This window comes from Miniopterus schreibersii (assembly GCF_964146895.1).
Source record: "Miniopterus schreibersii genome assembly, chromosome: 13".
Classification (NCBI taxonomy): Eukaryota; Metazoa; Chordata; class Mammalia; order Chiroptera; family Miniopteridae; genus Miniopterus; species Miniopterus schreibersii.
Genome location: NC_138113.1, coordinates 12,481,366 through 12,504,544, shown reverse-complemented (window position 1 = coordinate 12,504,544; position 23,179 = coordinate 12,481,366). Strand labels below are relative to the sequence as shown.

Below are 23,179 nucleotides of genomic sequence, written 5' to 3'. Positions count from 1 at the left end.
GAAAAACTGCATTTTAAACCAAAAGCCAGTACAATGCATTATTTATACCACTTCCCTGTTAGGTGAACTATGGAAAACTGTGACCACTCCACTTAAGGTCATAAGTTTTTGCTTTTGGCCAAAAGCACTATAAGACTTAAAAGAACACCCGGCCTGTGTGGCTCAGCTGGTTGAGTGTCATCCCACGCACCAGAAGGTTGCTGGTTCCATTCCCAGTCTGGGCACATGCCCGGGTCGTGGGCTCAATCCCCAGTAGGAGACGTGCAGGAGGCAGCCGATCAATGTTTCTCTCTTATCAATGTTTCTCTTTCTCTCTCTCGCTCCCTTTCTCTCTGAAATCAATAAAAACGTATTTAAAAAATAAGGCTTAAAAGAATAAACTGTAAAGTTACATAATTTTCAAAATAAATAAAAATGATCACAGCAAAGCTAGAACACCATGAATATTGCCAAATTGACCCCCCAAATTCTGTGCCTTTCTAATCAGCATACTGACATGCCCATTTTGCCACTTCTTTAACACTGGATATCAATTTTTGACATTTTTTCCAGTCTGATTAGCATTCAGGATTTTTTTTAAAATTGCATTTCCCTGATCACTAGTGAGGCTCAGAATTTTACATTTATTGGTTTTTGGATTTCTTCTAAGATCTGACTCTTTTTATTTATTTATTGTACTGTCTTTTTATTTATAAGAACTCTTTACATAGTATGAATAGCAATCTTTTTATCTGTTGTATATATAGCAAATATTTTGTCTATAACTTGTCACTTCATAAAAGTTTCAATTTTTACATAATTTTATAAAATGAAACCTATCAATCGTCTTCTTTTATACAAAAACTTTAAAATGTTTTCTCTAGATCGTCTTCAATGTAACTATGGGAGAAAAACTGGGATTCAAAAGAAACTATTTCCAATTTTACCCATTTACTTACCACAAATTTTCAGCGGTGCTTCCAATTCCAAAAGAATAGGCTGGCTGAGAAAGATCTCCCGAGACTTGATACATAAGCCCCGAACTTCTGCTTCAGTCATCTGCACAATCTTTCCTGGACGACATCCTCGTACTGGTAAACAATGAATGAAACAGTCAGTTTTCTAAAATTTATCCATAAAATAATCTTTAAAAACAAGTCATGCCTGTTTTTTGAGGATCGGAAAAGGCACACAAGCAGCAAGCTACCAGATACCCTGTTGTGTCCTATGGCTAACAGTAAGGTTATTCTATGATCTTTGGCTTCTATCTCCATTGTTGCTAGTTCTTGATGCTGCTCCACCAGGCTACAACCATGGAAATGCAGCCCTCTTTGCTCTCCAGTGGCCAGCTTGAGGTCTCACATCTCAAGAGACCTAAAAGGTTTCAGGGAGAGCACCTCTGAGTGTCTGGTCTACTCTCGCAGCAAAGTCTTGCATTTAGTAGTAAAATGCCAAAATAGCATCAAGCTGTGGCTATGAAGAAAGGAAGATTATGAAAAGTAGCTGTCGGTAGGTGATTTAGCCTCACACACTTCCTTGAAATATTATTGGCAGTCCCAAGAATTTTATCAACTACAACTTCTATTTTCTGATTGAAACAAATTTTCAAAGATGCCAGATATTTAATAAATTTTAATGCATTATTACGTTTGCAATAGGGCATCAAATTAAAAATTCTGTAAGCTTGAACTTGCAATCATTTCTTCTCATTACCTTCTCCTCTTGCTCTTGCTCTTTAACCTCTAAATATACTGTTAGCTCCCGTTCAATCTTAACTGAAAAGAAATTTAAACACAGAAAACAGAGACTGTATCTTTATAAACCCCATCTATTTTCCATTTACAATTAAGTCCATTCATTTCTTGCTGAAAGTTGCTATGATTCTTTTGTCAGGGCAAGAGAGGCTTAAAAGAGGGGGGAAAAAACAACCTCACTGCCAAAGACAAGCCATGTGAACTTTCATTAATATAGTAATATACAAGTAACAAAAAGGAGAGAAAGACAAATGTTGAAATGTGCTTTAAGCAAATATGAGTTAGTAAGACCATCCCTGAAATTCAAAACAACGATCAGCAGAACTTTTATTATGGAAACTTAGATAACTAGCTCTCAAACATCTACTACCTACTTCCCATGAACATTTGGATTTTTCTAAGACCAAAAAAGACATCTAACTTTGTACCTTCCATTACATATGTAGAATACTAGCTTAGATTCAATGCCTAGTAATAGGAACAGTTTTTAATCTTGGCATTAAGTTTTAACTGTGGAAAATGGTGAAAAATACAGTTCTACCATCAGTGCATAAAATATCTGTTTTAGGTTAAGGGGAAAATAGTATCCTCCTTGAAAGAGTAAAGATCACTGGTTGCTTTCAAATGGCAAATACACACCTCAAAGTTTCCAAAATCTGTGTGATTCTATAGGAATAAAACTCTTCTTAGGTTAACATTATTATTAGGTCGAGACTAGTGTGGGTCACTTTGATGTGTCAATTAAAGTGTCTAAATTACAATGGTGAATATTTTACCTCATATCTATTTTATTTTCTGTGTAAGTTATCTGTCTCTTTAATTTTGACCTCCCAAGTGAACAATTTAGGTTACACTAAGGTACATTTTGACTATCATTTTTAGAGCTAAAAAATGCTTCAACTATAAATCATGCAAATCCACAGAAACTAAAAATGTGCCAAAACAAAAATACACCAAGCAAAATGGTTGTTCTTTTAAAAAATATATCTTTACTGATTTCAGAAAAAAGGGAGAGGGAAAGAAATAAAACATCAGTGATGACAGAGTCACTGATCAGCAGCATCCTTCACGTTCCCAACTGGTGATCGAGCCTGAAACCCCAGCATGTGCCCTGACCGGAATCAAACCTCAATCTCCTGGATCCTAGGTGAATGCTCAACTGCTGAGCCATGCCCGATTGGGTGCAAAACGTTTTAAGTTTCTGATTCTGAGATGCATGTTCTTCCTGCAATTAACACCTCTGAAACTGGGATATACTTTGTAATCAATAATTTCTTGGTAGTGGCTCCCCAGTTCCAGTGGCACATAATAGTACATTTCATAATCACATCTAAGAGTTGATGAAATGCAATTAGAAAAGATAAAGGTTCTTCAGAAGATTAAGCCTTTGACAAATGACCGCACTTTAGGAATACATTAGCTGAATGTTTGAGAGAACAGGGTAGATAGATAGCTCAGGGCAATCCCAGCTATCTTTCAATTCAAAAGTAGTACTCCCTTATATACACAAGCCCCCACCCCCTTATCTGCTGGGAAGTGTTACCTTTTTTTCAATTTTCTGTAAGAAACTGTATAAAACTGATGGAAGTTCTTCTTTAAATGTTTAGGTCACCAGTGAAATCATCTACAACTCCACCCCTATCCTGTTTACTACTCCTTTATTCTGCTGCTTCTAATTTGATAGTAAACATAACTACCAAATTCTAAATTTTAGTTAATCTATTTTTTTTAGTTGTAGAGTTTCCAAATCTGATAAAAATTTTCCTCTTTTCCTCTTTATTCTGAGTATATTGAATCAGTTACTTTAAAGTCTCGGTGTAAAAATTCTAGTATCTAAATTATCAGTGGAGTTGTTCTTTTTCCTCTTGATTTTTGGTCAATTGATCCTGTTAGCATGTCCTGTAGTATTTTGCTAAATGAAACATTTGATTATGGACGAAAAACTGTAGAAGTTCTAGATGACATCTTCCTCCAGTTGTTTCCTTTTAGCAGCAGAGTGCCACATTTTCTTGAGGGTTGATCTATTTCAGTTTTGCCTTCAATCTTATGGAGTGGCTATGACGAGGTCTCAATGAAAAACTCAGGGTGTAATATGGCCCCTCTAACTTGGTAGAGTTTGACTATCAACTATTGCCTCTCTGGCACTAGGGGAATGGCAAAATCTCTGCTCAGATCTTCAGCTTACCAGCTGTTTTCTTAGAATCTTCTCTTGTACACGTGTACCTTAGAAGTTAGTTAATGGTTTTAGGGGGACCGGACTGAAGATTTTGAGTTTAGAATCTATGTGGATTTTACCTGTTTTGGACTTAAATTTAACTGTTTTAATGGCCTCAGACTTTCACCTCTTCACTACTCCAGTTAAGACTGCAACTTTTTGTTTGGGGTGGATTCCCTTATGGTTCCATGAAAAAAGCCAGAGTGAGGACTGGTGAGCTCACTCGTGCTTCCCTTCTCTCAAAGATCAAACCCTCAAACAGTTCCTGTGTTGAATGCTCTTCAACAATGGAGTGGCTGTTCAAGCAAAATCAGAGCGAGAGGTACACCAAAATTTCAGATGATTACATAAAGAATTTAAAGGAATATTTTGCCAAGGACTACGACACTCTGGACCCTAACCCTACATTTTACCTGACTGAATCAGTCACTCAACTTTGGTGGAAGCACCAAGGTCTACTGACTCCTGATATGGTAACTTTTTCTGCACAATCATGTTTACATCAGAAAAGGAGGGAAAGACTAAGGTCTGAGAATCAATTTGGCCCAATGCTTGTTTCTGTATAACTTGTAAGCTAAGAGTAATTTTTACATTTTTTTAAATGGTTGGGGGGGAAAAAAACCACAATACTTTGTGACATAAAAATTACATGAAATTCAACTTTTATTGTTCATAAATCAAGTTTTCCTGGAACACAACCACTCTTATTTGTTTATGTATTATCTATGGGTACTTTCACCATACAATGGCAGAGTTGAGTAGTTGTGACAGAGACCACATGGGGCACTCTTATCGCTTGGCACTGTTTCCCAGGGTACTACAAATGGCAAAGATGCAGTTATAACTCAACAGTGTTGAGAGTGTTGTGCTTATTGCTGTACTGCAACATTTTATTTTACTTTTATTACCAGTGCATATTCATCAAGTCAAAGCAATAAAAGTGGAATGTGAATGTCGTGCTTTTAAGGCTCAGCAGAGTGTGGATTATTTTGTAATTGAATTAGATGGCAAGGCACTATATTTAGGACATTATAGCTGTGCTAAAAGAATGTAATATATGTTCACCACAACATTCCCAATTCACAGAAAAGCGAGTCAAGAAAATTTTTAAAAATTTAAATGGAGTATCATCACAGTGGAATTTCTTCACACACAAAAAAATGAAGCTGCAATCAAAGTAAGCTTCCAACTGGCTCGTGTGTTATCAAGTGAGGAAAGCCATTTACTAATGTGAATTAAATTGTGTTTGATTGGAAAAGCCAAAGAAATATGTCTTGAGACAATAATCTTGCTTAAGACTATTAGCCTTTCCGTAAAAACAGTTCAAGAGTTGAGGACACTGGGAGCAATGTCAATAATCAGTTAAAAAAACAAAACAAACGTATCTGAGTGGTTTTCCTAGGCTCTTGATGAGTTCACAGGAATTACCAATACTTGGCTGTTGCTTTTTGAGGAGCCAATACTGAATTTGAAGAGAGTGGAGGAGAGTTAGCTTCTATAATTAGCCTGTGTAGAACAACTACAGGCAAGAATATTTTCAAAGAAGCTGAGGGGGGAAAAAGTCAATGGTGATAAAAATACACACGGAGCAGGAAAAGACTTAGCTGGATAATTTTACAAAGCTTTGAAAATTTACAGTGTTTGAAGTCTATGGAGCAATTACTCAGCAGAAAAATATTTTAATCTGTTAGGTCTCATTAAAGTGGTTATCAATGGTGAACTTCATTAGCTCTCATGAACTTAAACCACTTTCAGTTTCATGAATATTTGTCAGAAATAAAAGCCATCTTGACTCGCCCTACCACACAGCAGTTTGAAGGCTTAGTAGAGATAACGTTTTATTGTGATTTTTTTGAGTTCAGGGCCAATACTGAAATTTTTCTTAGAGAATAATCACCTTCCATTGCTATTATCAAACACTGAGTTTTATAAATTAGATTTTGCTACAAATTCAATAATGTTTCTTAATGATTCCTAAAATTATAAGGCAAAAAACAGACAAAAAACTTAAGACTGAAATGCATGCTGTGGTTAAGTCATTCTAACAACTAATGTTGCTTGAATCACAAGCAAATGTCAAGTTACTTTATACACTTCCGGTGCTGTCCAAATTAAAACAAGTGAGATCTTCATTCCCTCACAGATTTGCATCAGGTATGTTTTCTAAGCTAAAGTCACAGTTCTAACAGCATTCTTCAGACTTCATTGCTAGTGCAAAATATATCAAAATCTATTTAATTGTGATGAGAAGCTGTGGCCTAAGCCTGTCCTGGAATTGATTAACCTGTAATGTAATGACAGGCTAAAAAGAAAAAAATCAAGAGAGGACTAACAGAATTCTATAAATGCCTTCCAAGCGATGACTAAAACCACTTAACTAAAATCATGTTTGTGAATAGATATCAGCAGTTGACAGTACCCGTTTTAAAAAGACATCTTCCAAGATAAAATGCATAAAATCTCATTATAGATCAGCATGAACGCTTGAGATCGACTTTGATGAAACAGAACGCTAAATGAACCTCAATTAAACACAATGTTATCTTCCCCCCAAAGAATTCCCCTTCTTTGATTACAAAAAAATTGTACTCAATCATTATATTTCAAATTTCGTATGTGTGTAAAATTTTTTTCAATGCAGGTTTGTTTTTTAAATTACAAATGGTGTGAGATATATATGTGTCTATATGTGTGTTGTGTGTATATTAAATTTTATCTTTCAATAACCATCAGCTATTTTCTCCAGCAAGTTCTTATTAATAACTGCCTTCTGTAAAACAGAAAGGATGCCAAGAAAAAAAGAACTAATCCCACTACCTATCATGTCTGCTCCATCTTTAATATTTTAATTTTAACTGGGTCTACTCCACTTCAATCCTTAGTGAAGATTCACTCAAGGTTACATACATATCAATAGCAAAGTTCACTTAAATACAGATTTCCTACATTTCCTAAATTTTTCTGTGTGATGAAATGTCAATTTCAACATACATGGTGGGGCAAAAGTAGATTTACAGTTGCTTGTATGGAAAAGAATAATAATACAAGAATAACCTACAATCAAGATTATTCTACCCGGCAAAGCTACCATTTAGATTCAAATGACATATAAAGGGCTTCCCAGACAAGAAAAAGCTAAAAGGAATTCATCACCACCAAACAGTATTACATGAAATGTTAGAGGGTCTTCTCTAAAGAGAAAAAAAAGATAAAAAATATGAACAATAAAATGGCAATAAATACGTATCTAAAAAACTAAATAAACAACTAGAACAATGAAATAACACAAGAATAAACTCTGTGTTTCGCATACTCACAATTATAAACCTGCTTTTGCCCCAATCTGTATGTTGCACATAAGTCTACCTTTAAGCCACAAAAAGGAAAAAAATGTATAATTTTTACAATTAGCTAAAATGTGGAACCTTCAGCTTTAAATGAGAATTAGGCAGTTGCCATTATTTCAATGTACCTTAATTCTGTCTGATAGGAATAATTAATGTGGTTTCAGAGTCTACAGGTGGCCTTCGGGAGCCCTGTATAATACCCCCAAATGTCTATATAATATTGTGTATGTACATAAACATATATATTTTTCTGAGAAGACCCATGGCTTTCATGAATTCTCAAAGGGGTCTGTGAATCAACTTAAAAAAATCATTCCAGGTACACTGGTAAACAGATAATAAGAGTAAAGAAGGGAAGTAACTGCCGTGGCTGGTGTGGCCGTTGCTTGAGCATCATCCCATGCACAGAAAGGTTGCCAATGCAATTTCCTGTCAGGGCACATTACCCAGGTTGCAGGCTCAATCCCTGGTGGGGGTGCACACAGGAGGAAACCAACTGATGTCTCTCTCTCCCCACCAAAAGTCAATAAAAACATATTTTTTAAAAAAGGAAAGTAACAGATATAGGTGAGGGCTAGACAATTCAGGAGTAGGGGAAGGAGTGCCCTGGCCCTGGTGGTTCTCAAAGTATGATTCCTTTTTCACTGTGCTGACATCTGCACAGTGGTTCTCAAAGTATGATTCCTTTTTCACTGTGCTGACATCTGCACAGTGTAAAAGCAATGGTTGGTAAAACTGCTTGCACTTTAGCACAAACCAAGTCAGCGGTGCCTAACTGTGCCAGTGGGTAGTCACTGGTGTGTTTATTGCCATGCACTTAAACACAAAAAAGCCCAGTTTCACTTAAGAATGCCCTTGATGAAGCAGTAAAAACAATTTTATTACATCACCACTGAGTATATATCTTTTTTTTTTTTAAATCCTCACCAGAGGATATTTTCCATTGCTTTTCAGAGAGCGGAAGGGGTGGGGTGGGGGAGAGAGAAACAAACATCAATGTGAGAAAGACACATTGATTGGTTACCTCGAGCACGTTCCCCAGGACAGGGGCTGGGGGGCTGGGGATCAAGCCTGCAACCGAGGTACACCCTTGACTGGAATTGAACCCAAGACCCTTCAGTCCACGGGCCAACACTCTAACCACTGAGCCAAACCAGCTCGGTGGGTATATATCTTTTTAATATTCGGTATGATTAAATAGAAAGTATCCATAAAGTATTTCTGCTGCATACCAAAGTATAATGGTTGGCTCTAAGAAAAGCACTCATGTGACTGTTTTAGTTCAAAACAGTGTGATCTAGACACTTCTTCCTCCCAGAACATCTTTTTTTACTAGAAAGCACAACTGACAAACTATGGTTATTCACACTTAGGTATTGAAAAGATATTCTTGAAAATGAACAAAGTGTGCCTGTCATTTCAAGGTAAACAACTGACGGCATTTGTTGCTAATGATACATTTCAAGCTTTCAAGTGAAAATTAAAATTTCGGGAACCTTGTAACCAATACCATGAATTTGACAGCTTCTCCATACTTTATCAACTCTAATATCGCATAATATTAACATATGTAATTTTTTAATACTGTATAAGGTGTGAGTGCAATTAGAACATCTGCATAACTCAGCTTAACCAGTATTCTCCAAATGACTAATGCATATTACAAAGTCATGTCCATTTAAAATACAGGACAAATCAATTAATTTTAATATAAGAGAACAAAAATTTCGTTGATATATTAATTTCAACATTACAATTAACTGTTAAAAATTACCACTTGTCGATTTTTGGTATAATGTTTTAAAATGCCCACAACTATAATATATAATAGATGTACTTAAACTTCTTTTATTATGAAAGGTAACTTTGATTTCTCTAAATCTTGAACATAGTAGGTAGGATAGGGGAAAAGTAAAAATAGTGTTAGACAAGTACGAAAAGCCAAGAAAATGTTTTGGTTAACCTGTAATTGACTAGTTGTGACCTCGGGGATATTCTGATGAACATTCTGGGGATTAAATTCCTTTATACTGAAATAAACTGTGTCAAAACCTCCAAATTATACAGTGTCAGCACAACTGAAGACCCAAAGGCAATGTTCCCACTAGATTATGCACATAACATAAATACCTCTCCTGGTCCTTGCATGAATGCAGGTAAATTTGGGGAGGTAGAGCCCTGAGGCCAGTGATTTTCAGGAAGGTTATGCATACCCTCAGAAATCACTTTGTTACACACATGTAAATAGTGCAGAATAAGGACAATTGTCATTGCCCTTCTACTACTTTTTCTACTGTATAACAAGTATTCACTGATACCAGAAACTGAATTCATCCATCAAACTTAGGAAAGGACTGACTACTGGTCATTTATACTTACTTACCTTCAGAATTAGCTTCTGCACTTTTAGTCTCCTACCCTTAATTGTGGAATAAAGACTTTATTTCCATTAAAGCATTTTCATTTCATCCAACAGATAGAATGTCTCTGTTGTATAGTATATTTCAGAGAATGAGGTGCAAAAAAAAAAATTTACATTTCACCTACTAATAAATAACCAAGACTTCAGAGGTAATCCAATTCAGTCTGGGGAAGAGATGGAGGGTGTAACAGAAGAAAGAGTTGTGACATTAATCTCTTTCTCCTATCTTCTCTGATCCTCTGTTTTTCCAGGAAGAATTGGCTCTTTACAGCTGCTAAAGGAGCAGTAATTGCTGCCTGAGGGTATAAATTTGTACCCAAGCAAAAATAAATCCTAGAAGATTCAACTGGGAATTCCTATTCTCCACCACATCACTGCTAAGCCTACTGACATTTACAAACCATTTCTCCTAGCATCCTTATATCTCAATCCCAAAACTTCCAGGATTACCTTTCAGAAACAGTTACTGACATTTGAGTTATTATTTCTAAATATCTTGACATCCTTATGCGCCTACATTATTTTACCTCTGTTAGAGTTGTTAAAGAACGCCTGCCATTGGGATGGATACTCCATTAAACAATAAATGTGGAGAATAAGCTATGAGAGAAAAAAACCTACTAGGTACATACAATTTACTATCTTCCTCACTAATCCTAAATCTTAATATAATCCTGGAGTCTAGACTCAAATGTAAATAGATTTCTAAATCCTAATGAATCCTAATCTTGGATTTAGATATTGACGAGAAAAGCTCTAGCTCTCAGTTTAAATAACGAAACGGAAACATTTCTGGGCTACTTCTTCCAAACTTTCCCTCAACTGCTGGAACTAATGGGAAAACAGACAATCAAGTTACAAAATGTACCTACCACCTTTATGACTCCTCTAGCTTCTCATTCCAGAAGCAAGTATCTCTCAGGTGATCTCCCCCGCTCCACAATCTGCTCTTTTCTAACAGACCTCACTTTGGATCTATGTACACTTTCCCTGCAGAAGTTGACGTTGCCAGGAGCAACTTAGCACTTCCTTCAAATTGCCTAACCTTTAGAATCCTGGGTCATAATTAAACAATTTAATCAGAAAAGAGGCTTTAAACAGTCTGGCAGTTCCTCAAAAGTTTAAACATGGAGTTACCATATGATCCAGCAACTCCACTCCTAGTTACATATTCAAGGGAACCGAAAACATGCCCACACAAAAACCTGTATACAAATATTCACAGCAGTATTATTCACAATAGCTAAGAAGGGAAAACAACTTAAGTGATGAATGAATAAATAAAATGAGTTATTTTTATACAATGACATATTCAGCCATAGAAGGAATAAAATACTGATGTGCTACAACATTGGTAAATTTTTAAAACATTAAAAGAAAAGACCACATCAATCACAAAAACCACATATTACACAATTTCATTTATATCAAACATCCAGAATAGGCAAAATCCATGCAGAAAACAGATTTAGTGGCTGCCTAGTGCGGGGTGGTAGGGGGAAATGGGGGTGAAGAAAAAAGGGAGTGCTGGCTAGTGGGAACAGGGTTGTGTTTGAGGGTGGTAGAGGTGAAAACATTCTAAAGTTAACTGTGCTGATGGCTGTAAAACTCTGAATATACTAAAAATCACTTCAAATAGGTGAACTGTATAGTATGTGAATTATATCTAAGCAAAACTGTTATTTCAAAGGGGGGGTTAATGTGGTTTCATTAATCTACTTCATTTTTCAGATCCACTTTTTCTTAACCTTCGAAAGGACACATAAGAGAAAAACTTCCTATTTGCTCAGTCTGTCAGTCTAAGTAAATTTTAATAGTACATGATCCACAAAAAAGGAAAGGGAGATGTACACTGATCACAGCAGTTCTACAAACTGAGACATCTCACAGGTTGAGACAAAGTGAAAAATGGATTAAAAAACAAAGCAAGAACACACACACACACACACACACAGCCCAAGATTTTCATAAAGCTATTAGTGGACCAAAATACATACACAATCATACATCTCCCACAGAAGTATATACAATGCTAATATTCTACAATTCGTGATGTAGTAGTCAAGCTTCGCTTTGTGGCAAAGCCAAAGAAAAAAGCACTAAGAAAACTTTTTTATCATATAGCAAATAGCTTTTGAAATATTTCTGAAGACATTTCAATGACAAGGAGAAATGTTCACCATGTAATACTTGAAAAATCAACTCATAAAGCTATATAAATATTCTAATAGTATAAAGTATGTAAACAATTATATCAAAATTTAAACAACAGCTGCCTCTGGATTGTGGAATTATAGGAGTTGGAGTTTTTTCTATTTACACTTTTCTGTTTCACAAATTATCTAAAAGAATACTTACTTTTATAATCAGAAAAAAAGTAAATCCCAGACACACACAGTTTTACACATATGATATATAATTAAATATATGATATACATAATAGACACATGTTAATTATTATTAACTAGTAGAGCCCAGTTTTTAAACATATGGATCAAGTCTGTGTTGCAAACAGAGCTAGTACTATCTTAATTGGTGGGAAGTAGTTTTCCCACTTACCCTCTTCCCAAAACATCAGATTTTATTCATCCCATTTCACCTCTTCCAAAATAAACTCAACACTTACAGTTTAAATAAAATTGAACTACTTTTAACTTAAACAGGCAGTCAAATGCACTATCATAAGCCACAAGAATGTGGTAGCAGGGTCACTACCGCGGGTAGAGTGGTTTACAATTCTAAGTAAACTTAACCCAAGAAAATATACTGAAAAAGCACTATTCAAACAATAAATCAGTATATTGTTTTGCATTGAATAAAATTTTTTAAATATTCTAGGTACTTTGTAAATATGGCATCTATGATATGCCCATCTAAAAAAGAAAAACACAAAACAAATCTCATAAAACCTCGTTACTAAAAGTGTTACAGTTGACTGGCAATTTAATAAAAAAGGAGAAGAAAAAAAAAAAATCAAAAATATTTTAGAACTCCAATCAACATTTTAAAAATGAGATAAAGTCCTGCCAATCCCCACCTGCATGCCCCCACACCAAGTAGAGAATTGTGCCAAATATTAACTTGTATGTTCACGTAATACAAAATAAAAATAAAAAAACCAAAGGAAAAAACAAACAAAACTAACAGTAGCTATTCTGCTAGACCGCTTTTACAAAATACCATCCGGGGCGGCTCAGTTGGAGCAGTGTCTGGTACATCAAAAGGCTGCAGGTTTGATCCCTAGTCAGGGTGCATATGGGAGGCAACCGATGGATATTTCCCTCTCTCCCTCCCTCCCTGAAAATCAATAAAAACATATCCTCAGCTTGAGGATTAAAAACAAACTAAAAATACCATCACTTAAATTTGAGTTAAATTTAACTAGCATGTGGTATCACTGAAAAACAAGGTGAACACAAAAATTTTTATTTGAAAACTTAAAAATAATTACTTATTAGAAAATCCAAGTCTGTTTTGAATGTCTTTTAATGGGTCCAAATTTTGGAAGGGGAAAGGAGAGAAGTTTGGAGAATTTAAGAATCTCAGGGAGGCACTGTCAAACTAAATATACTTCCCTGGATTAAGAAACAAGTAATGAAACTCTTCACTGATGGGTGTGTTGAACATATGAACAGAGAGGAGGCTCACTTGTTTATACTGGGAGCTCCTTGAGTGAAGAGGCTGTGTCTTGTCTTTGGACTCCTGGTGACTGGCACAAAGCAGGTCAATAATATTTGCTAATTTAAAAGGGGAAAATATCTGGACTACAACTCTCACCAATTAAAGGAAAAATGATCATCCAAAACCAAAACCAAACATTTATGCAACTTGAACTCACAAAAGCAAATGGAATCACTCTATTTTTCACAACGTATCTTTTTTCCAATAACCTTGAAAAATCCAATAGTGAAGAGTCTTAATTATCTATAACCATAAAAAGATGCATTTGACTTAAAAGGTTCCAGACCAAACATTTAAAAACACACAAGTCTACTTTGTTTTATGCCTATAAAGTATATAAATATGTAAGTATATGGAAAATGAAAGCAAAGAAGTTGAGATATAACATCAGATTTTTAAAAATATTTAAATTTACAAGCCAAATTTAAAATATGTAAAAACGGTTGTGGGCCTGAACTTCCCCCCCAAGTTAACAAGATAATATATTTTAAAAATAGCTATATTTCTCTCTTAGAACAACACACAATTACAAAATACAATTTATTTCAAAGCAAATGTCTCAAACATTCAGCAAGATGTTCACATCTGTTAAAGTCGACAGTCTTAAGAAGTGAACACTAACTGCAGGCGCCAGGGGGCCTCCCAGGAATAACTTGGTAGTAAAGGAGAAGGTACATAAGAGTTCCTGGTAGAACTTTCCTTCTTATTCAGTCTTAGGCGGCTGGAAGGCCTTAACATCTGGAGCAAATATACTGTCGTTTGTTACACAACGGGTACACTGAACTGATGAAGTACCGACAATGGTTTAAAAAAAAAAAAGAACTAGCGCCCCCACCCCCATCATATAATCTCTGATGATTTTCCAAATATAAGTACATATTGCTTCACTATATCAAACAATTACCTTCAGGTAATTTGAAAGCAAGTAACAACAGTTGCTGCGTATGCAATCCTTCGACGGTTTCTGGCTTGATTCCCCCCCCTACACATTCACAAAGCAATTAGTGATGACGCAAATTTTAGGGTAAAGGGATTCACTGGGAGAAGATCGCGATTAACTCTGAATAAGATCCTGGCTTCTCCCTCTCTCTGCTTTCCCTCAATCCCCTACCCCAACATAAAACTATTCAATAAAAACGAAAGGGTCCAGAAACTTCAAAAGCTGCGAAGGCCAGTGAATACCTTTTAAACCACGGGAGGCCGTATAATAGACCTTTCCTAAGTTTGTGCAAAAATGAAATCCTCAAACCCGAAAGCGAGTACCTTCAGCAAACGTGTCTACATATTCCATTTTTCTTGCGTGCATCTTTAACTCAATCAAAGACTTTTTACTATTTTTTAAGCAAAATAATAAATGGGAGGTACTCAATTCCTGTTATCCTCTCCTTAAACAGTTTGTCCTATAGCATCATATAAAAATGCAGAACATATCAAACAATCGTCTGCAGAAGGCTTTTATAAAATTCACTCCCGGAACCAGAATCGGAGGCAGCCAAAGGCAACGCACAAAAAGCGAACAGAGAAATACGCGTTCCACGGACATACAACACAGGAGCAAGCATCCTGCACCCTCCTTGGAAAGGGTCACCCAGCACCCCCAGGCCGACGCGTCCCCCTGCGGGCCCCCGAAGGTCTGCGGGGTCACGGCCCGCCGGGCCCGCCTCGCCAGGCCGCCCGCGGCGACAGCCCCTCTCGCCCAGCCTCAGCCCCGGCCGCGTTCCCGGAGGCCGCTCCCCCTGGCCAACCAGCCTCCGCGCCCCTTCCTCGGAGGCGCCTCGGGGGGGAAAGGGGGTCCCCTGGGATATCCGCTGCAGAGGGGGCTTGAGGACTTAGGGAGGCGCCCTTCCCGGCGGCCGGCGGGGCCCCGCACTCACCCTCCAGCAGTCGGGTGATGAGACTGTCCACGTTCAGCTCCCCGTCCGCCATCTTGTCGGCACCAGACGCTCCTTCCCTGCAGCCGGAACAAGGGCTTCTCGGCGGCGGAGGCTGCGGCGACCGCTCGGCGTTCCCTCACCTACGAGTCACGCGGCGTTTCGACCCCGGTTCCAGCTCCCCCTGGACCCCCGGGCCCTCCCCCCACCCCCTCCCCACCAAGTAGTGGAGCGCGCGCACTCGGAGGCACACACGGTAAATAAATAAATAAACAAGCAAGCGGAGCCCCCACGAACCGGGCCGCGTCAGACCCAGCCGCCACCCCGTCCTCTCCTCGGCACCGCCCAACTCCGCAAAGCTCACCAGCGCCGCCGACGGTCCCAACGCCGCGCCGCCCTACCCCGCCGCCGCGCCACGCAGCCCGGCGCAGGCGCAGGCGCCCTCCTTCCCCGCCACCCTTCGCCTCCCCGGCCTTCGCGCAGTCGCACTGGACTCGGTTCGCTCGCCGCCGCCGCCGCCGCCGCCGCCGCCGCCGCCGCCTCCGCGCAGCAGCGTCTCCCGCGGTGGCCGCTTCCACTGCGCCGAATCGCCGGGGCCGCGCAGGCGCCGCAGAGGCTCCCGGGCTGGGTGGCGCGCTGGCCGCGCTGACCTTCCCGCGTCTCGGCGGCCGGGGCCGGGCGCTGCGCAGGCGGCCGTGCTGTGCCCTCCTCGCCTCGCGTTTCTTTTCTTAGCTTCATTCCCTGGTTTTGCAAGCAGTTCATGTTTCTGTGAACCGGGAAACGCGAAGTGCGTTTCGCATGTTTGAAGCAGCAGCAGGAGAGGCAGTTGGAGCCGCCGTAAGGCCCCAGAGTAGGGGGGCGCCCAGGAGAGAAGCCCCGTGTGGCAGATCCTGACACCGGGACGCTCGTGGCCTGAGTGTGAGCAGTGGCCTGTGGGCAGAGCGGAGGCCACCCGTCAAGGAAGCCAGCCCCCGGGAAGCAGAGACATGAGAAGGCTCCGGTGGTGGAGACGGTGCGGCCGGGCACCGTGGTGGGCAGCAGCTTCGAGCACCCAGGCCTGGGCACTGGCGGGCTTGAGCGGGGGGCTGGCAGGGAGTGGTTCCGACCGTGTAGGACACTGCCTCCCACTCTTTTTGGACATGTGGCAAGATTTAGGAAGGGGATCCTGCTCGTTGTTAGTTAACCTAACAAACTGAAGGGCAGACTAGTAGCTGGGGAACCCCAACCCAGCGGGGCTTTAGACGGGTGTGCTGGAGCCAGCGTACCCTGGCTCAGGGGAGCCCATTGTTAAACTTTCAGGAATTTTGCAAGCCAGTTGTTAAACACAGCTATTATTTAAAATTTAAATTATACAGATTTACAAGTAAATTATACAGTACTAAAAACCAAGGTAATGATTACTCAAAACTCATCCTATTTATGTTGCTACATTTTACTATTATATGTATAGTCTAGAGGTTGTTTACATCTACTGTATTTGTATGATGTAAATACTATATAATGATATGCTGCTATGCCTCTCTTTTTCAACTCCTTATTTAGTGACATATTGACCACGGTAGGAGTTTTTACAATAAGGAAATTAGCAAATGCTACAAATCTGTAGCTTTTTCCATCAGAGAGCTGGTGGTTAAACATTTACCAACACACCACTGGGTTTGGGGAGACTTGGGTCACTTCTGTCAATATCCTTGGGTAATTCCAGAAATGTCTGTGGAGGAAAACTGGACTTCCTGATTGCAAGGGCCTTGGGGAATCGTGATTTGGGGTCTTAATAAAATCATGATCTTATTTGTACTTATTAACAGGAAATGCCTGGGACAGATCAGTGCCCTTTGGGTAAAGGCAGACCAGTGCTCAGAGGAACCCAACCGTCACTGTGCTAAAAAAAACCTAGGGATTATCCTCAAAGAAGGCACTTTGGAGCACAGTAAATAGCAGCCTCATTTCTTTCAGTAAACATGGCACAGACTTTCATAGGGCTATTTGAATAAGCTCCTCAATATTGGCCAATGGCCAGTATAGTGTGAAAGTGAGTAGGTTTAGATAGCAAAATGTGGAGGTTGTGAAAATGATATACAGCCCTTTGCTGCCCTGACTAATCCAAGATAGCTTATAAATGAATGCATGTATATTCATTGGGCCGTCCTTCTATAAATATGATTCCTCTTAATCAAGTCTTTAATAAGTCTTAAGTGGCAACATGTTCTAAATTTTACTAGGTACTCCTCGAGGGCAGCCATTCTGTATATCAAATGTCTTTGGCTTTTGTAGTCAGCTCAATTTAGGGATATTGAGAAACCAGATAAGGACATGTTCATTAGTAAGAGGCCACCCCTCGAAATACACATCCAGCCCTAGGTGGGACGCTTGGGCAGGGCCAAGATTTTTCCTTAAGGTTTAGTTTTGGTTTCATTTCAGTACACATAAGAGAGAATAATCGAGGACCAAAGGTACGAGCTAAGTCATAAGGCATGTTCGTAGTCATTTTAGCTCCCAGAATTATAAAGCCAGGTGTTACTAAAGGCCTCCTCCCCTGCCCTTGGCCAATAACAGTGCCCTCCCCACTTCTGACCTCCCAACACACACACACACAACTCCCCCCTTCTGACCTCCCAACACACACACAAACTCTCAGTGGATCATTGTCTCCTAAGCTAACTCTCCTTCAAGATGAAATGATTGCAAAATACATGCCTAGTAACTGAAGGAGTTTGCTGGCCATATAGAACTGTTAACTCTAAGGCAATTAAAGTTGGATAGGCAGCCACTACAAAGGATGACTATTTAATTTTTGAAGAGTTGATTGGTCGCCCTTTTTCTTCTTGTGATTAGATTACAGGACCAGCTGTCTAGGTAGGTCACTCGGAGTTTGTTACAGTGAAACCATGTAATCGACATATATGAAAGTAACTAAATGTGTTTGTTGGTGAAGAAATGTAGACAAAATATGAAAATATGTTTCAAATAAAACAATTTAAATATTTTGTTTCTAATGATGTTTGCTCTCCTCGGGCAGTATATTTAAATTATGTGTGAGGCACCTTTTCAGTTGGCAGTTTACTTCTGAATGGTTTCATAAGTTCTGTTTCCGTTGGCTTTGGTAAATAAAACAAACAAAGCATCATTAAGTTTTCTAATGTAGTTATAAAATGAGTAGCTCTCCCCTAAGACCATGGTAAAATTAATGGCATGTATCTCCTAAAACTAAAACCAAATGTGTCTGTGAACTGTGAAAAATATTTATTGAAATGACATCCAACACTGATAGGTCTTTTCATGTAGGAAACACTGGTTAAATAGAATATTTATAAATTGTTACTCAAGCCTTAATATAAACCAAATTCAGTATTATAAATAAATTATTAATTGAAGAGACCCAATGGTCTCTTGTTATTTAAGGAATCTTACAGTGAACAGACCTCGAAAGCAAAGTGAATAATTAACCAATTAAGTATTTATGAAGCATTTAGTATGTTTGATTCTGTGCTGAGGAAGACTTGATCTCCCCAACTTTTAAGTGGCTTAATGACTATGTGGGGAAATGAGCACACAATGATTTGGATAGTGGGAAAAGCATTGGCTTGGAGGTAGGAGACCAAAGTAGCTGAGTAACTGTAGACAGATCTCTCTGTCTGAACCTTGGCTTCATTAACTACAAATTCAGTCCATTAATAAACGATCTCCAAAGATTCTTCCAGCTCTAAGAAGTCTTTGATTCTGGAACACAGAAATGAAACCCAAAATGTAACGTAATATTGTACAGGCCGTCCCCAACTCAGGAACTGGATCAACTCCAAAAGGTCAATTGTTTGGAAAACAGAATATATTTTCCCACAGTGACTGTGGTACAAATGGTGGTTAAATTCCCAGATCAGTCTGCAAAATCAATTTCATTCTTAATGTAACAGTAGAAGAGTATCCATGGTAATATGGACTCTAACCACCAATTATAACAGAGTTTTATGGGAAAAAGCCATTGAGGACTCTAATTTGGCATGGCAGAAAGCATCTATCAGTATTTTCCACCACTCTGAGCAACAGGCATGAATACAATTCTAATTCACTGGCAGACCTGGGCCCTAAATGTGAAACAAAGCCTAGGCTGGCAGCTTGGAGAGTGAGGGAGACTCTGATACCTCTGATCCAATAAGGGGGTGGGCTGAGGACAATTCTTGGTGTCTGGGGGTTTGGGTGCCAGGAAGGAGTTGGCTCCAACCCAAAAGATAGGGAATACAAGGGCAGAAGGAAAAAAGGGAACTTAAAAGATACAATTACTTTTCATCTCATTCACTCTGGAGTTGAGGAAGTTGAGATCCGGGAAGGTTAAATTGCATTGGCTTAATTGCAAAACTAGTACTTGAACCTGGAACTTATGATTCTTAGCACGGATATCTATCCATATCTCTCTCTCTCTCTCTCTCTCTCTCTCTCTCTCTTCCTCTCCCTCCCTCTGATTTTTACTTGAAAGCTATCACACTGTGTAAGAACCTACCTTTCTCCTCCCTTCTCCTCCCTATGCAGGAATTCTTTAGAACCTTGCACTCCCAGTGCCCAGCCTGATCCTTCTTTTTATCCCCTGGTCTTCCAGGGCAGCCTGGTGGACCATCAGCACAACAGCTTCCTGTTTGGCTCCAATGTGTTTTAATAGTGCCACCAGCTCAAAGAACAGCTTTCCAGTTGCTGAAGAAGGTCGGTCCTGCCCCTCGTATTCCAGCCCAGGTTGGAACAAACCACGTAGAGAAGGAGCGTGAATACCAAACTAGCAACTGGGGTGCGGCTAGTAGTGATGCTCGGTTAACACAGAACCCAAGCTGCTGGGAGGGCCAGTGTTTCCCTGGCCAGGTGACCGGCCTTGCTCCCTTGTCAGAAAGAAGGCTTCTGGCCGGACCTTCTAAGTGTACACCATGTGCGGGGAATTTTTACTGACATCACATTTAATCCCCCTGAAAATCCTGTGACAGGAGGATTTTCCCTTTTATAGACACGGGGAATGAAGGCTCAGAGGCTTTGACTTGCCTCTAGTCACCAGCTCGTCTGATTCCAGTTTCAGCCCTGGCTGGAAAAACCAGGCAGTGTGACTTAGAGGTCCGGGCCAGGTAGGTGGCCCAGCTGTGGGCCACTGTAGTGAGGGGAAGGGAGAAGTGAGCAGATGGTGGGTGTGTCGGTGGCTGGACTCTGCTTTCTGGCAGGGACAGGTCACTCACAGCAGTCAACTCTCAGGGGTGGGGAGGCCACGCGATTTCCCAGTGGGGCAGAGTCCTCAGGAATGGGAGGGGCCCGGGCGGGGCTCAGCGGCTGAGCAGCCACCTAGGATCCAGGCGATCGGGGTTCGATTCCCCGTCAGGGCACATGCCCGGGTTGCGGGCTCGATCCCCCGTCAGGTGTGTGCAGGAGGCAGCCGACCAATGACTCTCTCGTCATTGATGTTTCTCTCTCTCTCTCTCCCTCTCCCTTCCTCTCTCTGAAATCAATAAAGATATATTTAAAAAGAGAGAGAGAGAGAGAAGGAGGGGTCATGCTCTGCTACAGCCAAGGGAAGGTGGATAGTGATGCACTAATGCAGTGGTTTTCAACCTTTTTCATCCCATGGCACATAAACTAATTACTAAAATTCTGTGGCACACCAAAGAATATATTTTTTGCTGATCTGACCCAAAAAAGAAGTATAATTTTGATGCATTCACACCGGACAGTTTTTGTTGTGTTGGCTATTGTTGTTTTTATTTATTTATTTATTATTAATTAATTAATTAATTAATTAATATTTTACAATCTAAGAGAAAAGAGGTCAGCGCACCGATTAAATAGTCAGGTATTGTATGTTTTAAAAATTCTTGCAGCAGGTTGAAAATCGCTCCATTAATGTCATTTTCATTTGTGTTTTGTTTTTGTTTTTTCAGTCCTCACTCGAGGAAATTTTTTCCATTGCTTTTCAGAGGGAGTGGAAGGGAGAGAGAGAGAGAAACATCAATGTGAGAGAGACACATCGATCGGTTGCCTCCTGCACCCACCCCTGCGGGGCTGGGGACGAGCCTGCAACTAGATAGGTGCCCTTGGCTGGAGTCAAACCCGGGACCCTTCAGTCCGAGGGCCAACGCTCTAACCACTGAGCCAAACCAGCCAGGGACATTTGTGTTTTTAATGAGCCGCTCCATTTTTTCAGATGGTGACTTAGTACGTTTGTAATCAAATGTGCAAACGTTTGGTTCATTTTCCTTGATTACTTATGGAATATAATGGAATGTTAACCATACATATTTGAACCTATATATTTGCATCAATTTCTATCAATATATTTTAGAATGGAAGATCCTACTGTTTATATTTTGCATATGTATTTTTCTTCATTCTGAGCTTTTATTTAAATATATATTTTATGTTCTGATGTTTATTTGAATTCATCTATTTTGTCTCTACAAATGGCATCCATTAAGTAAAATAGCAGAATGTTAGAGCTTGGAGGAACTTTAGTGTCATAGTCTTTTTTTTAGACAAGGAATCTGAGGGTCTAAATGAGGAATCTGACTTACTTAATGCCACAAAATTGTCACTTTTTAGTAGCTAAAAAAAAACCCTTTTCTCCTGTAGCTGGAGTGAACAGAATGTTTTGTAGTTTTTAAAAATATCTCAGATATTCCTGTATAGAATGGGATTTGGCTAAGCCATGAGACATGTAAGTATAATGTTTAAACTGCTCAGAGCATGAAAAGAAACATTTGTTTAACACCTTGTGCTGACCACGTATTGTGATGTGTGTGTGTGATTTGATGAATGTTTGAGAGTGGTAGATAGAAACAGAGAGACAAACAGACACAAAAAGTTAACCATAAAAGAAAGATTGATAAATTGAACTTTATTAAAATTAAGAAGTTTTGTGCAAGGGCAAGTCACAGACTGAGAGAAGAATATGTTTATATCTAAGAAAGAACTGGAATCCTATAAACCAATAAGAAAAAGGCAAACAACCCAACTGAAAAGGGTTTGAACAAGCATTTCACACAAAAGGATGTCCGATGTCCAATAAGTGTTTGGAAAAGTGTTAAACATCATTAGCCACCAGGGAAATGTAAATGAAAACCACAATGAGATGCCAACTCCCACTTTACAGAACAGCGAAAATGAACGACTGAAAATACCAAGTTTTGGTGAGAATATGTAACGGGTGGGCAAAAGTAGGTTTATAGTTGTGAGTACACGAGACAGGGTTTATTCTTGTATTATTCTTAATTATTGTATTATTTTCCGTACAAACAACTGTAAACCTCCTTTTCCCTGCCCTATAATGGCACTTTCACACATCGCTAATGGGAATGTAAAATGATGCAACCAGCTTGGGAAACTGACACATCTTTAAAACCCTGTGTCTTAGCAATTCCACTCCTAGGTCTGTACCCAACAGAAATGAATGCATATGGCCACTAAAATATATAGTTTTATTTTTAATATCCCAAATTTGGAAACAAACTAAATGTCCCTCAATATGGGAAATGAGAAATAAATTTTAGTGTATTTACATGGTGGAATTGTACACAGCAAAAACAAACAAAAAGTCAACCTACTACTACATGTAATACATGGATGAATCTCACAGATATTATCATGAGTGAAAAAAGAAAGACATGAAAAGTGTATACCATATGATTTCATTGATATTAAATAAAAAAACAGATAAATCTAATCAAAAGTGATAAGAGTCAAAGTAGAATTTACTGCTGGGGCACAGGGATATTGACTGGGGAGGGGCAACAAGAACTTTCTGTAGTGCTAGAGTGTTCTTTCTGTTGATCTAGGTTTTGGTTAAATAAGTATAGTTATATTTACTTAATGTATTAAAATACATATTTAAGATTAGTACGTTTTACTATATGTATATTATACATCAATAAAGAGTATTACAGGAAGTTTTA

General features: G+C 39.1%; 1 protein-coding gene across 1 annotated transcript in view; it reads right to left on the bottom strand.

The window, feature by feature from the left end:
* Positions 1 to 15,759, bottom strand: part of PPP1CB (protein phosphatase 1 catalytic subunit beta) — a 32,146-nt gene extending 16,387 nt beyond the window's left edge. Inside the window, exons 1-3 of the mRNA XM_081156874.1 lie at positions 15,634 to 15,759; positions 15,273 to 15,412; positions 939 to 1,070 (exon numbers count right to left, since the gene is read on the bottom strand). Of these exons, the coding sequence (XP_081013000.1) occupies positions 939 to 1,070; positions 15,273 to 15,324 (184 nt within the window). The 5' untranslated portion in view covers positions 15,325 to 15,412; positions 15,634 to 15,759. The remainder of the gene's footprint in view (positions 1 to 938; positions 1,071 to 15,272; positions 15,413 to 15,633) is intronic.
* Positions 15,760 to 23,179: the final 7,420 nt, after the last annotated feature.